The 18,545-nt window shown below is 36.5% G+C and overlaps 1 protein-coding gene across 1 annotated transcript in view; it reads left to right on the top strand.

The window, feature by feature from the left end:
• Positions 1-18,020, top strand: part of CRISPLD1 (cysteine rich secretory protein LCCL domain containing 1) — a 50,794-nt gene extending 32,774 nt beyond the window's left edge. Inside the window, exons 7-15 of the mRNA XM_005895471.3 lie at positions 370-510; positions 683-743; positions 852-918; positions 1,102-1,232; positions 4,101-4,144; positions 4,240-4,312; positions 8,073-8,148; positions 13,510-13,640; positions 16,922-18,020. Of these exons, the coding sequence (XP_005895533.1) occupies positions 370-510; positions 683-743; positions 852-918; positions 1,102-1,232; positions 4,101-4,144; positions 4,240-4,312; positions 8,073-8,148; positions 13,510-13,640; positions 16,922-16,973 (776 nt within the window). The 3' untranslated portion in view covers positions 16,974-18,020. The remainder of the gene's footprint in view (positions 1-369; positions 511-682; positions 744-851; positions 919-1,101; positions 1,233-4,100; positions 4,145-4,239; positions 4,313-8,072; positions 8,149-13,509; positions 13,641-16,921) is intronic.
• Positions 18,021-18,545: the final 525 nt, after the last annotated feature.

The raw sequence follows: 18,545 nt of genomic DNA, 5'->3' as shown, positions 1-18,545 counted from the left end.
TGGTGTCATTATGAAAGTGAATCATTGATTTCACTTTAAAATATAAGGAAAGCTTAGAAATGATTCCATTTGATATTAGCCAAATGGTAGCATAAATGAATCAAGGGCTCAAAAGTTTATGCACCTGCTTTATTTATTCCAATGCAGTATGTAAGATCACTACTGTAAGCCAAAACGTGTACCAATATACAGTATGGATTTTTCTAGTAGTATCAAATGTTAGACAGGCATATAAAGATGTGTCATATATACAGTATGGATTTTTCTAGTAGTATCAAATGTTAGACAGGCATATAAAGATGTGTCATTCTTGATAATTTGTGCACATTTAAGAAGAACTCGTATTTCTTAAATCCTTTTCTCTGACAGAAGGATCAGATAGTTACTATCCCGCTCAAGAAGAAGAAACAAATGAAATTGAACGGCAGCAGTCACAAGTCCACGACACCCACGTCCGGACAGTAGCCGATGATAGTAACAGAAACGAAGTCATAAGCACGCAGCAAATGTGTAAGACCTCTGCATTATTTACAGAAATTGTAAAGTCTACATTGCTGACATAGTCAACTATATTTTATTAATCTTGAACATTTTTAGAATGGCAAAAACTTGGCATTAGACTGTATGGATGAATCAGAGCAGCTGTACATCAACTAAATTATTATTATCTTTTAAATTTTAGCTCAAATTGTTTCTTGTGAAGTAAGATTAAGAGATCAGTGCAAAGGAACAACCTGTAATAGGTAATATTTATGATTGCACTCATAATTAATTGACAAGATACAAAAATACTTTCATTTTATACAGATATTCAGAGAGGCTAAATTTTGTTTCCTGTTTCTTTCATTTAGATATGAATGCCCTGCTGGCTGTTTGGATAGTAAAGCTAAAGTTATTGGCAGTGTACATTATGAAATGGTAAGTATTATAAGTTTGAGGATAGACTCCTTTCAAATAATATTTGATTTTTAGTGGAAAAAATAGTTTATGTATTTATAGATATTTTGCTAAGAAATGTTTAAAGCCATAAATAGTAATGAGTGGTATCCCATGCAGAATTCTTATTTTCACCATCTTTTCTCTCTCTTTCTTTTCTCCCAGCAATCCAGTATCTGTAGGGCTGCAATTCATTACGGGATAATAGACAATGATGGTGGTTGGGTGGATATCACTAGACAAGGAAGGAAACATTATTTTATCAAATCCAATAGAAATGGTGTTCAAACAATTGGGTAAGTACCTGAATAATCTTGTGACCAGAGATTTTAAGTTGCAACAATGAGTTACTTTCTTTTAGAACAAAGCACAGAAGAATTTAATTTATAAAGAGAGAGGATAGAAAGGCTTATTTCAGCTACATAATATCCATGGGCAAAAAGAAGGAAAAGTCTCTGAATTCAGTTGAACCCTTTTGCTTATACATGCTAAGTAAGTTGCTTCAGTCGTGTCTGGCTCTTTGCAGACTCTGTGGACTGTAACCCACCAGGCTTCTCTGTCCATGGAATTCTCCAGGCAGTACTGGAGTGGGTTACCATTGCCTTTTCGAGGGGCTCTTCCTGACCCAGGGATCAAATCTGTGTCTCCTGCATTGCAAGCGGATTCTTAACATTGAGCCAACTTATGCAGATAATGCTAAAACTCTAAATTTTAAATTTTGTGTCATTCAGTTCAGTCGCTCAGTCGTGTCCGACTCTTTGCCACCCTATGAATCGCAGCACGCTAGGCCTCCCTGTCCATCACCAACTCCCAGAGTTCACTTAGACTCACCTCCATCGAGTCAGTGATGCCATCCCGCCATCTCATCCTCTGTCATCCCCTTCTCCTCCTGCCCCTAATCCCTCCCAGCATCAGAGTCTTTTCCAATGAGTCAACTTTTCGCATGAGGTGGCCAAAGTACTGGAGTTTCAGCTTTAGCATCATTCCTTCCAAAGAAATCCCAGGACTGATCTCCTTCAGAATGGACTGGTTGGATCTCCTTGCAGTCCAAGGGACTCTCAAGAGTCTTCTCCAAAACCATAGTTCAAAAGCATCAATTCTTCGATGCTCAGCCTTCTTCACAGTCCAACTCTCACGCCCATACATGACCACAGGAAAAACCATAGCCTTGACTAGATGGACCTTTGTTGGCCAAGTATTGTCTCTGCTTTTCAATATGTTATCTAGGTTGGTCATAACTTTCCTTCCAAGGAGTAAGCGTCTTTTAATTTCATGGCTGCAGTCACCATCTGTAGTGATTTTGGAGCCCAAAATCTGACACTGTTTCCACTGTTTCCCCATCTATTTCCCATAAAGTGGTGGGACCGGATGCCATGATCTTCGTTTTTTGAATGTTGAGCTTTAAGCCAACTTTTTCACTCTCCACTTTCACTTTCATCAAGAGGCTTTTTAGTTCCTCTTCACTTTCTGCCATAAGTGTGGTGTCATCTGCATATTGTGTCATTAAGAATGTATAAATTTATAGTTTTTCCTATTGTGAAACAATACATATTTCACCTGTGACAGAAAATGCCCAAGAAGACTAATTGATTCGCATATTCTTCCTTTCTTGTTTAAAGACATTTATTTTATGCAACACTGACTTTGCCAATAAGATAAATTAAGTACTAGATAAAAGAGCATTTTGAAAAGTCTCTAAATATGTAATGTATCATGTCACCTTTCTTCTCCTTAAAATGTAATTTGACTCAGCATAAAATAATTCCCTGGTGACTTCCCTGGTGACTCAATGGTAAAGAATCTGCCTGCCAGTGCTGGAGACATGGGTTCTATCCTTGGGTCAGGAAGGTCCCTTGGAGAAGGACAATGACAACCCACTCCAGTATTCTTGCCTAGGAAATCCCATGGACAGAGGAACTTGGTGGGCACTATAAGCCATGGAGTCACAAAGAGTTGAACACGATTTAATGACTGAACAACAACAAAAGCATTGATTAACTTTTGAAATGTTTGTCACATTAAACATAGTAAATATATTATTCTAAAACAAAATATTTTCATATGGTCTCTGTAGAAAATAGAAAAATATAGACTTTTGAAATGTAGGCTTTGTAGTTTCTCCTGTGTAAAATGATAAACAATATTGAATCTCATTTTGGGATGCCTTTTCTTAGGAAATATGACATAGTCGCCCTTTTTTTGTAACTCTACAATTGCAAAAAACTCCACAGTAGGGAATTCACAATGATTAGAAAGAATTTTTTTATATTAAAGATCCTTAAAAACTGGTGGGATGATGTGGTATATATACAGTTTTGTTCAAAGGCTTGATGTGTGTTTTTCAGACATTAGCAATTATTCTCTTAAGTAACAGTTTTATAGAAACACTTATTTATTAACTTATTCACTCAACAGATATTTATTAATTACCATCAATAAGTAATCAGTGTTAAGTATTCACTTTAGGAAGGCAAACACTGGGTGTTGCATTAAAGAACATTTATCCTATTATTTACTTTTTTTCTTTTAAGTTGTTTTTTATTATTTATTTTAGAAACTCTCTTGAAATTTGTAGAGTGTGTCAAAGTACCATCGCAAATAAGCATTACCTTTTGCAATAGATGTTTTTCTGAAAATCTGGTATAGATAAACCAATTAAAAATTTCATATATAATGGTATGCGTTTTCTTTTATTCATGCTTTAATAATGCATATAAGGAGTACTAGAGGGAACAAAAAATGAATAATGCACAGTCCTTTAAGGTACTTATTATTTAGCAGTCTTTTTACAGTGCCTAGTATTGACTTTTTCAAAAGAATAAATTGGTTCTGTGATGACACAGCATGAGTATATTGAAAATTTTAATTTTAATAAGAAACAAATATATAGATACAAATGTGTATTGTTTCATGCTGTTACCTATAAGTTTTTGAGATTGATAATGAAAAGAAGTCATTCTCTGATATCAAGAATGGTATCGACAAGGTCATATGGGTTTGGCATAAAATAGACGATTAATTCTAATACTACTTCTTGTCTAGATATTTAAATAAAATGTTTAAGATGAAATCAAATTTCACAGACTTAAAAAATGTAAGAATTTATGTTGATGTCAATGCATGTAAGATGTTGATGATTGAAATTTTTATATTTTTATCTTTAGCAAATATCAGTCTGCCAATTCCTTCACAGTCTCTAAAGTAACAGGTTAGCACTGTTTTTTCATCTTATTTTCTTATCACTCTGTTGCATATTATTGTTTCTAAAGGATTCACTTATTTTTTTGTGTTTGAATACTTCAGTTCAGGCTGTCACTTGTGAAACAACTGTGGAACAGCTCTGTCCTTTCCATAAGCCTGCTTCGCATTGCCCGAGGTACTGTGTTTTAGATTTTCTTCATTTTTAACCAGTGAATGGGGGACTTTTACCCTGGACAGCTGCTTTTGCCTGAGATCCTGGTGTCTCTAGGACTCAAGGGTGTTTGGTCTTGAACTGCTAGCAGTAGGAGCAATGGACACCACACACTGCATGCACTCCAAGCATTCTTAGTGTCCTTTCTCCAAAAAATGTAGGTTTTTGAAATTTTTTTTGTCTTTGTCTCTATGAAAAATATTTTGTTTTCACATTGGAAAAAAAAGACCCATATATTCATTCCAACAGCTTTACGGAGGCTTGGCCACCCAGTGAGTGACAAGTTACACACATCAGTCACTTGTCAGGTCATTGCATGACTCTTTCACAGATCCAGATCACATCAGGGCCAAACATCTTTCCTTAAGATTAGATGTAAAAGGAGGTACTGTTGAAATGTGTCAGCATTTTTATTCAAGCTTAATGGAAGTTGTAGTCAAAGGAAAGAAATACTAGATCACTGTCTACATTCTTGCAAGTGTATATAATAACAAGGTGTTAAAACCGGAGATTGGAACACGAACAAGCAAAAAGCTCCTACATTCTTGCTTTGAACTGAACTTACCTAAGTAGAAACTAACTCAGTTTGAACTGTGTTTGACCTCGGTCTTCCACAAACCAAGTGCTAAGTATGGTCAAGGCGGAGCCTGCACAGCCTGGTCCTAAGGGCAGAGCAGGTGGTTTTGCCCCTGTAGGGTGGGCAGGGAATGCCCAACAGGTCTCAAATACAAAAACAATTTTGTTGTCAGTGGGGATACCCTTCCTCCAAAAGAAGGCATCTTTTATTAAAATCAACCCTTTAATTCAGTTATAAAAACTCAGATTCACATATTACTTATATTTAGATGGCTCTGGTTTAGATGCTACAGGAAGTATATACACTCTGGAGTCATACAGACTTTAGGAACATGAAATTTAAATAAGAATTGTAGCCATTTATTAAAAACTGCCTTGCAGAAGACCTGCTTTAATTGGTAAAGATAGTTGCAATTGAAATACTTTTTACAATACTTTTAGGAAAATAATTGATACTTTCATCAAATAATGATTTTCATAGGGTCATTTTGCTGAGCCTTGGAGGAGGGCATGGCAACCCACGATAGTATTCTTGCCTGGAGAATCCTATGGACAGAGGAGCATAGCGGGCTTCAGTCCATGAGGTTGCAAAGAGTTGGGCATGACTGAGCGCATGTGCATGCATTTTGTTGAGACTCTGATTTACTATGTAGAATGAATTATGTTTTTTTTTTCCAGTCTTAGCTCTGATTTTCTTTTAGTTTATGTGTGTGTGTGTGAATGAATTCTGAAGAGCCAATCAATTTTAAAAAGTGCCACTTGAAAGTTTCTTAATTTCTGGGAGTGGATTTTTTTTAATGTCATGTGACTGATTGAACACTGATAATTGAACTCTATGTTTAAATCAAAAACCTTTTGGAAACTTTGAAAAAATGAGCTAAGGTATTAGTAAGTGAGTAGGATATCTGGAGAAAGAACATTCCATATAGAGGGAAAGATAAGCACAATGACCCAGAAGATAAGATTATTCCATATGTTTGAAGAATAACCATTAGGCCAGTGTGACTGGAGCTGGGTGAGAAAGTGGAAGGAGGGGTAGGATATAAAGTCAGAGAGGTAATGAGAAGACAATATTCAGGGCTTATTGGTCATTGTAAGGATATTGTCCTTTATTCTGAATCAGATGGAAAGCCACTAGAATATTTGAAGCAGAGAAATGATATGATTGGACTTGTATTCTTCAGTATAAGTGTGTGGGGAAAGTAGATTGGAAGGGGCAAGATTGGAAGCAGAGAGAGCATAGGAGAGCTTATTGTAGTGAGCTGGGTGTCAGATGATAGAGTCCAGAGTCACAGTGATCATGGTACTTCAGGATGCTCAGAGTTTATTTCAATGTACACCCAATAGAAATTGCTGGTGGGTTGAATATAAGGTTGAGGTAAGGAGGGAGATTAAGCCTAGAATAAAGGTTTTGGCTTGTGCAACCAAATAATGGAGTTGACATTTATTGTAGGAAGCCTAAAGAAGGAAGATTTGGGGGACTGGAGGAGGAGATTAGGAATTTGGTTTCAAACATGCTGAATTTGAGATGTTTATTAGGCCTAAGTGGAGATAAAATCAACGTGGATGGTGACTGCAGCCACTAAATTAAAAGATGCTTGCTCCTTGGAAGAACAGTTATGTCAAGCCTAGACAGTATTTTAAAAAGCAGAGACATTACTTTGCCGGCAAAGGTCCATATTGTCAAAGCTATGGTTTTTCCAGTAGTCATGTATGGATGTGAGAGTTGGACCATAAGGAAGGTTGAGCACTGAAGAATGGATGCTTTCAAACTGTGGGGCTGGAGAAGACTCTTGACAGTCCCTTGGACAGCAAGGAGATTAAACCAGTCAATCCTAAAGGAAATCAACCCTGAATATTCTTTGGAAGAACCGATGCTGAAGCTGAAGCTCCATATTTGGGCCACCTGATGTGAAGAGCTGACTCATTGGAAAAGGCCCTGGTGCTGGGAAAAATTGAAAGCAGGAGGAAAAGGGGGCAACAAAGGATGAGATGGTTGGATCACATCACCGACTCAATGGACATGAGTTTGAGGAAACTCAGAGAGATAGTGATGGACAGAGAAGCCTGGCATGTTGCAGTTCATGGGGTTGCAAAGAACTGGACATGACTTAGCAACTGAACAACAACAAAAACAAGTGGAGATATTGAATAAACAACAGGATATATAAATACAGATTTAGAATTAAGAGATAAGATCCCAACTAGAGATGTAAATTTGGAAATCAGCAGTTTATAGATGACAGTGAAATTGTCATGAAAAGCATGAAACTGGATGAGATACCAAAGATAGGATCATAGAGAAAAGAAACTATGAGATATATGTGGCAGACAGTGGTTCAGTTTTTCCAAGTTATATATTTGTTAATTTCTGCACCCACATTAGTTACCAAATTTCTAGATGCTAAGAGAACAGTACTTCCTGATGTATCTTTCTGCTTTGAAGTCACAAATTAGAAAGCTTTCTGGCTAAATTTCTTTTGAAAGAAAGTGAGGGAAAAAAAGAAACACATTTGTGCCAAAAGCTGGGGTGGATAAGTAAGTAGAAGCAGTTGTGTCTGCTGCCTGGCTTCTACAATTGACCTATTTCAGAAGAAAAAAACTATTCAGCTATAAAAAAGAATAAAAATTTGCCGTTTGCAACTACATGGATGGACTCTGAGGGCATTATGCTAAGTTTAATAAGTCATACAGAGAAGGACAAATACAGTATGATATCACTTATATGTGAAATCTAAAAAATACAGTAAAGTAGTGAATATGGCAAAAAAAGAAAATCGACTCATAGATACAGAGAAGAAACTAGTGGCTACCAATGGGGAGAGGGAAGTGGGTGAGTAATACAGAGGCAGGGCATTAAAAGGCACAAACTATTATGTATGAAATGAACTACAAGGATGTATTGTATAACACAGTGAATATAACCAATATTTTGTAGTAACTATAAATGGATATAACCTATAAGAATTCTGTATCACCCTATTCTATACCCTATAACATACTTTATACACCATCGATACTTCAGTAAAAAGATGAGTACGGTTTAGAATTCTGAGCTCTTATGTATGGATATCTATGGTTTTACTACTAATAGAAAGACTAAAATAACTAGCTACTTAGTATTTGTAAATATGTCTTTATTTTTCAGAGTATACTGTCCTCGTAACTGTATGCAGGCAAATCCACATTATGCTCGTGTAATTGGAACTCGAATTTATTCTGATGTAAGTATCCTAATTTATGTAGGTCTTGGTATTTATATATCTGGGCTTCCCAGGTGGCACAGTGGTGAAGAATCCACCTGCCAATGCAGGAGACACAGTTTTGATCCCTCGGTCGGGAAGATCCCCTAGAGTAGGAAATGGCAAGAATATTATTCTTGCCTAGAAAATTCCATGGACAGAGGAGCCTGGCAAGCTACAGTCCATGGGGTTGCAAAGAGTCAGACAGGAGTAAGCCTGCAAGCACTAATTTATCTATCCATCCAAATATACTCACATATATATTTAAATGTATATATTTTCATTTGTATACAAAAAAAAAGAACAGACTCTTGTGTTGATATACATATTCTCAAAAGAGTCAGTCATGAATAGCAGTGAAAATAAATATCCATATGCAAATATGCGTGCATAATTTATGTTGACTAAATTTTTTTGCATATTGTATTCTATATCAGACACTAAAATAGCTTGGATGCATCCTTGAGAAGAATAAAGCATTTTGCTTTTCTTTAATCTTCCTTTGCCTTTTTGATTTTTGAAGTATAAACTGGATAGTTAAGAGTTTGTCAAATTTATAAACAGTTTCTCCACTGCCAAATGGGTATTTAAAAAGTAGCATAGTATCAAAAACAGGTAATCGTTAAAAGACACACAAAAGCAAACCAGTTGATGGTGTATTGTAATGGATGCCAGCACTGGGGCGGACCAGGAGGAGTAGCTGTCATGGCTTCAGTGTGGATAAATGGTGCTTTCCAATCCAGGTTTCAGGTGAGTTGGTAAAGAGGAGTAGTGCACATTCTAGGTGGGGCGGAAGACTTCTCCAGAGACATGGAGGTGAGAGCAAGAGAGCTGAAAGTGGGCATGGCACATTTACCTGGGAAATCCCATGGACAGAAGAACCTGGTAGACGGCAGTACATGGGTTCCAAGAGAGTTGGATACGAATTAGCAACTGAACAACAGCAACAAAGCCTGTCTTATTTACAGCTTGGCACACATCAAATTGTGTGGGCATGGCAAAATCTCAAATGGTCATAGCAGGTTTGCTTATATTTGAGCTGGTGAGAATTAGAACTAAAAGTAGCTACAGCCAGTTTAGTGTGAGGGATGAAGGGAGAGAGCCAGCTTTTGAAGCATGTAATTGGAGAATCTGAATATTAATCCATGCTGATAAGTTTAGATTTTAGGTGGCAGATGGGTTGGGAAGATCCCCTGGAGAAGGGAAAGGCTACCCACTTCAGTATTCTGGCCTGGAGAATTCCATGGATGACGGTCCATAGGGTCGCAAAGAGTCGGACACGACTGAGTGACTTTCACTTTCACCAATATCTCATTCAAAGAGTTACAAAAACAAATTTAAGAAGTATATTCTTGATGCACTTATTCAATAGAATACTGTGGGAATATGATTGGAAAAAGAGGCCTGAAATGTGTGTATTACACCTGTATTTCCCTTGGTGAATTTATTTATGTTCAGGTTGGTTGGTTTGTTTTTCCCTAGTTCACCTTTATCCCTGAAATTATTCTCCAAATCTAAGTCTCTCTCCAGCTCCGAGTTTGCAGTCATCTTAGTAGTAGTAGTGAAAGTCGCTCAGTCATTTCCCACTCTTTGCAATCCCATGGAGTAACCCACTAGGCAACTCTGTCCATGGGGTTCTCTAGGCAAGAATACTGGAGTGGGTTGCCATTCCCTTCTCCAGGGGATCTTCCTGACCCAGGGATCGAATTCTGGTCTCTTGCATTGTGGGCAGATTCTTTACCATCTGAGCCACCAGGGAAGAATTGCAGTCTTCTTATCTGCAACTTAAATCCTGCTGGTGTCTTAATTCAGTGGTCCTCACTGTTTGTGCTTAGATTCTTGTTTCTGTTTGTAAACATCCTTTCTCTGATTTTTCTGTCAAAATCATGGTCATGGTCATTCTTTACATCCTAAATTACTGCCACTTTCTCTGTAAAGAAGCTAAGTATAATGTTGCTTTTCTTTAACCCTATTAGTTTTGTTTTTTTCCTTTTTATTTAGCAATTAACAGGTTCTAATAGGTATTATAAAGTGGGTTGTCATTTCCTTCTCCAGGGATCTTCCCAACCCAGTGATCGAATCTGTGGCTCCTACTTCTTGCTTTAACAAAACTTAGAACATTCAGTGATTCAGCAAACACCTTGCACAGAAAAGTTTGTTAAAAAAATAATAGATATATGAATGGGCAAATATAAAACCATGAGACATTTCTAAAGAAATCATTGTTCCCAAATTATCCCTTTAAGTAAAAGAATTTAATTTTATTCATGTCTAGTGAAAATCTTTCAAAATATCCTATATGGTTTTATTCCTATAAGCTATCTCTTTGATAGAGTTAAGGGTTTGTTAGCTTGAGATTATTTTTATCTTATTTCAGTGAAATGGGGTAAAATATTGTGTATTATTATGCAGAGTAAGTTAGAAATATAAATATTTTATGTGTTAAGTACAGAATCAACCATTAATGAAATAATTTTCACACTCCCCCTGCAAAATACATTATCTCTTTAAAGATACAAGATATGGACAAATGAGAAACGATCTCCCAACTTCTTTCCCTTCCCCATCTTTTTCTCTCTCTCTCTCTTTCCATTTATAGAGTTACAACTTGTACACCCTCTTTCTTTGAGCTTTTATTTCTCATTTGTTAGAGGTGAAGTGAATTTCTGCATTCATTAAAAACGTTCCACTGATTTCACAGAGAAATTTTTTTCTTTTTGTGATATATTAGTTTTTATAAAGTGTGACCAGGAAAAGAAAATCTCCTCTGACCTTTGAACTCAAATTGGAATGCCTGCTGACTGCAGAGTTATGGGCAAAACAATAGTTTCAAACCATATTAAGTGCTTGGATTTAGTGAATGTTATATCTAAGCACTTTTATTGCCTTGGGAAAAATGCTGATAATACCCTTTTAACAGAACAGGATAAGTACTGAAATGTGTACAGAGTTACTTTTAATTCCATCTGTTATGAACCCTATTGGACATAAATATTAATTCAGTTAGGGACTTTAAATGGTGAATAAAATGATTCTTCAGAGTAAGGATTCAAGGTTTTAGATGTATGGTATTTTGTGATATAGCGAAAACACGAAAAGGATTAAACAGCTTGGCATTCGGTCTCTCTGATCTAATAAATACTGACTGATGCCGCAGAGTTCAGAGCACAGTAATAAAGCAAGGTCACGTAAGATGCACATGCCTATGTGAACTTAAAAAAGCACATTAAGTCACTCATATGTGCATAGAGATAAGAAAAGAGCACACCAGTGGGTTCAGAAAAGACCCTTGGGGCTATGGCATAGATTGCTTTATACTGAAACAGTTTAAGTGTTTCGTTTTTGTGGGATTTCCTCAGGATCTACTCAGCTATTGACAAATTTTGGTAGAACATTTGGATGAAAGCAGATATTAAAATCTACAGAAGACTTTATTTGGTCAAAAGAAAAACATTGACTTCTAGAATTAAGTTGTGTAAAAAATGGCAGTGTTTGTTGGGCCTGAAACAATTCTCTCCTTTATAGAAATTTCATTCAATTCTGATTATATAACTGGTAGAATGCGAATATAGAACTTTCCTGGTGCTTCATGTCAGAATGTTCAAAACAGTGATAGACCTTGCGCATCTACGTAGAAGCTGTGATTGTTACTTCATATTTTTCTTCTTGGGGTTGTTATTTTGGGCAGGTTTTCTCTGCATAGATTTTATTGTCTAATAGGAAAAGCCACCCCACTTTTAATACATGCTTATATGTTGGAAAAGGGACTGTAGAGATATCCATAACTATGTGTGAGTTGTTTAAAGTCAAAACTGAATATAAATGGGGTGCAGATAATCCAGCCTGGGAACATTTGGTCAGTGACTGGAATGGGGACTAGCAAAGACTCAATTTTTTAAAAATATTTATTGATTGATTTGGCGATGTCAGTTCCTAGTTGTGGCACGTGGGACCCCTCTCTGCAGTACACAGATTCTCTAGTTGTGACGTGGAGTCTAGTTGTGGGGCATAGGTTTAGTTGCCTGTGACATGTAGGATCTTAGCTCCTAGACTAGGGATAGAATCTGTGTCCCCCAACACTGCAAGGTGGATTCTTAAACACTGGACCACCAGAGAAGTCCCAAAGGCTAAAATTTAAGAATAATAAATAGGCCCTTGAAGAGATAAAAGGAGCTAATTTGTATTTTATTGCTTGGACAATAGTGTTAAAGTTTGCTGTTTGGATGGTTAGCTGGTGAAGGGATCTTATCCATGCAGTCACCCTAAAGATTGGCCTTCAGATCTCCACTTGCTCAGCATTGGCTTTTCTTTATTTTCTGCTTTAACCTGAAATAATTTTGTTGATATCTGAATTGCTTTCAATAGGACATTTGCTTTAAACCACAAGATATCTCCAAGTGGATTTGTTGTTGTTCAGTCACTAAGTTGTGTCCGACTCCTTGTGACCCCATGGACTGTAGCACACCAGGCTCCCCTGTCCTTCATTACCTCCCGGAGTTTGCTTAGATTCATGTCCAGTGAGTTGGTGATGCCATCCAGCAATCTCGTCCTCTGTCACCCCCTTCTCTTGCCTTCAATCTTTCCCAGCATCAGGGTCTTTTCCAGTGAGTCGGCTCTTCAAATTCAGGTGTGTGAAGTATTGGAGCTTCAGCTTCAGCATCAGCCCTTCCAGTGAATCTTCAGGGTTGATTTCCAAATCTACCTGGATTGTCAGAGTACAAAATACCTTCCTTTTGCCCACCCGCAACCAAAACAAACAAACAAAACCCCAAACCCACAACTTAGCTTCAAATAAGTTTTAAAGAAATGCGGATTCATTTCGATATATGGCAGAACCAATACAATATTGTAAGTTTAAAAATAAAATAAAAAAAGAAATGAGACTCTAAATATTTATATATGGGTCAAGAAATAAATCACACTGTTTACAAAAATACACAAACCAAGTCTTAGATCAAAATTGGCTTTAACTTTGTGAATTTGAATGAGCTTCCCTGGTGCCTCAAGATGTTAAAGGATCTGCCTGGTGTGCTGGAAAACCTGGGTTCAATTCCTGGGTCAGGAAAAACCCCTGGAGAAGGGAATGGCTACCCACTCCATGGGTAGGACAGAGGAGCCTGGTGGGCTACAGTTCATGGGGTCACAAAGAGTCGGACACGACTCATCGACTAACACTTTGTGACTTTTGAAAGATTCCTTTATGCACAAAACATCATCTTGTAGTTGCTTACTGGGAATCTGTAGAGAGATGGATGTCAGTGACCTTGTGTCCAATTGAAGAGAAGACTGGACAAATTCAGCAAGCATTTGCTAATGATGGTGGTTTTTTCCTTGCTTCCTCAGCTGTCCAGTATCTGCAGAGCCGCTATACACGCTGGCGTGGTTCAGAATCAGGGGGGTTATGTTGATGTGATGCCTGTGGACAAAAGAAAGACTTACACTGCTTCTTTTCAGAATGGAATCTTCTCAGAAAGGTAAATTAATATATGTGTACATATATATTTATTTAATATGTATTTTTTTATATATCATCTCTCCCTTTATGCTGGCTTTACAGCCAACCTGCATGGCTTTGAGGTTTCGTGACTAAGCCAGTGTGCTTCCTTTGCAGGCTGTAGAATAGTGGGTCTTCCAGGGATGGGAGGAGTCGTAGTACCAGAGGTGCCTGTCTCCTGCAGGCTTATAAAAATCAACATGAAAATCGGATTACGAGTCAGAACCATTCTTTTGTTAACTGATCTTATAAAAAGGAAATTTCTTTCATCCTCTTTCGGATTTTCTAGATTAGTATTTATATGTAATTCTTTCTAGGTGAGCAAGGCACTGAATATTTCTCTAATCCAGTTATCTGACAAAGTATTTGACAAAAACAATGAGTCCAATTTTCTCTGGAACCAAATTCTCTGTTTGCTTGGAAGTCGGATGCCTAGCATGGTATAAATGAACCCTTTCAGGTTATCTTATATTTGGCTCGTTAGTATTACATATTTCAGTGGTTTGAGAAAAATGCATGTAACTTACTTTATCAAGTAATAATAAAAGTTAAGAGAAAAAAACAAAAACCCTGTAGTAATTTTTCAAATCATTGGTACTTATGGAAGTAGAATTAAGTCTGTGCATTTTGTGTAGATACAGGAAAATTCCTGACTTTTAAACATTTACTGAGTTCTTCAAGGGTTTGTTTGCACATATGGTAAAGTTTTTCTAAAGAACACCAAAGGATGCGCCATGCAGGTTATCTGGATTGCCTTCACATAAGCATCTGGGTGCCATTCTTCATCAAATGACAACTTTGTATTTAGCATCTAGTTTCCAATGAGACTGTATCATCAAGAGGCTATTGTTAAGAAGTTGACTTCTCAACAACCTGGCTTATCTGGCTGGCCCTAGAGCACTAACTTACTGTTTCTTAAATCTGAACAAAATTGAAATTGTATTGCCATCGTACTTACTAATATATTTAACATTTATGGTTTCAAGAGGAGAAGGCAATGGCACCCCACTCCAGTATTCTTGCCTGGAGAATCCCATGGATGGAGGAGCCTGGAAGGCTGCAGTCCACGGGGTCGCTGAGGGTCGGACACAACTGAGCAATTTCACTTTCACTTTTCACTTTCATGCATTGGAGAAGGAAATGGCAACCCACTCCAGTGTTATTGCCTGGAGAATCCCAGGGATGGGGTAGCCTGGTGGGCTGCCGTCTATGGGGTCACACAGAGTTGGACACAACTGAAGTGACTTAGCAGCAGTAGCATGGTTTCAAGAAAAAATTTCATGAGGAAATTTAATGGTCAAACATGGAATATCCTAAGAATTTCTTCAATAAAAGGTCAACAGGCTCATTCCCTACACCCTTCCCCCATCTGTCACCCTCTCTCTTTACTTTATATATCATATCATATAATACACACACACACACACATATATATATTTATTTATGTATATATATATATATATATATGTTATATAAAGTACATTAGGGCTTCCCTGGTGGCTTAGATGGTAAAGCATATGCCTGCAATATGGGTGACCCAGGTTTGGGAAGATCCCCTGGAGAAGGGAATGGCCACCCACTCCAGTATTCTTGCCTGGAGAGTCTCATGGATAGAGGATCCTGGTGGGCTATAGTCCTTGAGGTCACAAAGAGTTGGACATGACTAAGTGACTTTCACTTCACTTCAAAGGAGATTGAGTTAAAGAGAATGATAATGCAGTTTTATATGCTAAATTGAGTAATGTGGTCTCATTTACCTATCATATTTTAAAATAAGATAGATGATATCCTAAGAAAACTGAGACTATTTTTGAACACCTACCATGAATTTTCAGATGCTGTTGGCCCTTTAAGTATATGAACTTGGCTCCACCAGTACCCTTATAAAGTTGGTTTTATAAACTCTGATTTACAGATATGTTAATTGAGGCTCAGAGAGGTTAAATGATATGCCCAAGGTCATATAACTAATCAGTCTCAGAAATCAGATTCAGCACTAGTTCTGTAAGTTCAGAAATAACACATTTTTCCAGTGTATCAGTGTGTACAAAGACACTTTCTAGGGCATTTTGTCAATTTGTTTCCTACAAATAAAAATGCCTTCCAATTAGCCATATGCTTGTATGCAAAACCTGCTGTGTGTGTGTGTTACTGTGTAATGTGGTATGTGCACACTTCTAACATTCTTTTCTTCATTTTAAAATTCTCCCCTTTTGTAGTACATGAATACATACATAAAATAAATTGCATTTTGTATCCCCATAGCATTTATTGTATTTATCTCTAAAAGCTTTTTTGTATTGTTTAGAAAATAAACTTTTGTGCAGAAGTATAGACTTCAAAAGTTTAAATTTGATTAGAATAAATGATGATTAATGGTTTAAATTTGAGGCATTTAAGCAAAACATACCCTGATTAATATTGTCAAAGAGCGTATAAATAATTTATTAAACAGTAAAAGGAATGATTCTGCATTGCTTTGAAGTTCTGTTTTAGAATATTTCTGAAAAGAGATTGAGTGATTTGTTTTTGTGTTCATGTTTCCATTTTGGTGAAGAAATACTTAGAACCTTCCAGACTTGACCATTAAATTTCCTAAGATTTGTTTTAAACCACATACGTTAAAAATATTAATAAGTATGCCAGCTACATAGGGCTTCCCAGGTGGCTCAGTGGTAAAGAATCTGCCTGCCTAATTCAGGAGACACAGGAAATGCAGGTTTGATCCCTGGGTCGGGAAGAACCCCAGGAGACCCACTCCAGTATTCTTGCCTGGGAAATCCCATGACAGAGGAGCCTGGCGGGCTATAGTCCATGGGGTCCCAAAGAGTCAAACACAACTGAGTGGCTGAACACCAACACCACAAACTTATAACCATGCCAGTCAGTTGTAAACCTGGATCTTTGTATTTCCCTAGTAGAATGGCATAAGAACTGCTTAACTCTACTTTATTGGAACTAAAGGTGGTAATGTATGAAAACATGACCTGGAATCTTTGAAGTTTAATATAAAGTACCAATATTACTTCTGTGCACCTTAAATTTCTTTAGTAAACTTGTAGCCAGCATATGATTTAAAGAATTATGTCATCCCCACTCAAGCTTTCCAAGAACTATAAACTATAGTAGTCTTGAGAAAGATGACCATCTGGATTCACAGAGCTGTTTTATTGACTGTCATAAGAAAGCATGATTTGTTTGAAGGATTATGCATGGAGATGACATCAATGTACTTTGTGTATTTTTTTTTTTTTTTTGCAGCTTACAGAATCCTCCAGGAGGAAAGGCTTTCAGAGTATTTGCTGTTATGTGAAATGGAACAGTTGGAAGAGGATTGTAAAGACTGTTCCAAATACCATGTTTCTTAAGTTTGTATAAAACTGTAACATTACTGTACAGAAGATATCAGCTATTTTCAGTCCCCCAAAAGGGTCAAATGCATATAAATCTTGATAGACTACATCTGTAAAATAAAACATGGGACATTATTAGCTTTGGGAAAAATAATGAATATGTAATGGTTTTAGAAATCCTGTGTTAAATATTGCTATATTTTCTTAGCAGTTATTTCTACAGTATTACATAGTCATAATTATTCTACATTTCATATATTATGTTATATGGTGCTTTGTACATGCCACTAGTAACATGAAAATAAACATTGAATGTGAATGGTCCTCAGAAGATCACCTGGTGCATTTAAAAACAGTAATAAAAACAGTAACTCTAAGGATGAAAAAGACTTTATTTTCCCAGGTTCAGTGCTATGATTACCTACTTCACATAATATCAGATAATTTTCAATGAAATACCTGTATAGTTTTTCTCTTCTATTAAGTTTAGGTATATAGAATATTAAATCCTGATGTTGCACTTATTTTGTATAAAATAATTTCTTAATATCCAAGTGAATCTGTTAAACTGTTTGATTCCTTGGGAATGACCTTAATAGTAAATGGAATTATGTCAGAGTAGTGGTACGAAATCATTTCTAGTGATCCTATAATAGATTAGGATTAAGCATGGGCAACCAGAGCCTTCTATGTATTGTTCAAACTGAGGTCACACATTTATAGTGTTATCCTGGCAAATACTCCTGCAGGCCAGGAAGTATAATAGCAAAAAATTTAACAAAGATGAACTAATGTATTGTATCACCATTGCCACTGATTTTCTTACTGGCAAATGGCCTTGTGTATAAATGTTGCCATATTATTGTATCTGTAATGGTGATATATTTGTTTGTATGGAAAATGTATTGTGCTTTAAGACTAAAAAACTGTAAAATGTTAATTTTGGTAATTGTTTTTCTGCTGGTGAATCTACTCTTTCCCTGTAAACATATTAAAATTAATCATGTTTCAAAGTATTTTCTTTAGTCCATTTTGTATCCTTATTTTGATTTAGAAATTATCTTCAGTTGGCAAAATTATGTGAATCTTTTAAATAACATTAATCTAAGCAACACCCCTCATACCAGCTGTCCTCAAAGTCACTGTGATTATTTAGGTATTTGTGAAAGAGAAGATAGACGATCGTATATCATATATTTAGAAGCATTATATCATGGGAAAATTTTGGAAAAAAAATATAAGGGTTGTAAGTCAAAAGGAAAGACTTCAAAAGATACAAAGTGTTTACAAAAAATTGACAACAAATACTTCAAATATTTTTAGAAAGGAAATGAGTAGGCATTTAGGAACAGATAAAAGAGAGATAAATTACATGCTGGGATCAGAGAAAGCAAGAGAGCTGGACAATACCAAAAATGGAAAGAAAAGAAGGGCTCATATAAATAGCTGCTGAAGAGCGAATGATGAAGAAACTAACATCATGATCAGTTTTCAAATATTGGCTGTGAATTGGTTCAAAATATAGGGAATCA

Source organism: Bos mutus, chromosome 14 (assembly GCF_027580195.1).
Source record: "Bos mutus isolate GX-2022 chromosome 14, NWIPB_WYAK_1.1, whole genome shotgun sequence".
Classification (NCBI taxonomy): Eukaryota; Metazoa; Chordata; class Mammalia; order Artiodactyla; family Bovidae; genus Bos; species Bos mutus.
The sequence above is the reverse complement of the archived record's forward strand: the minus strand, read 5'-3'. Positions and strand labels throughout refer to the sequence as shown.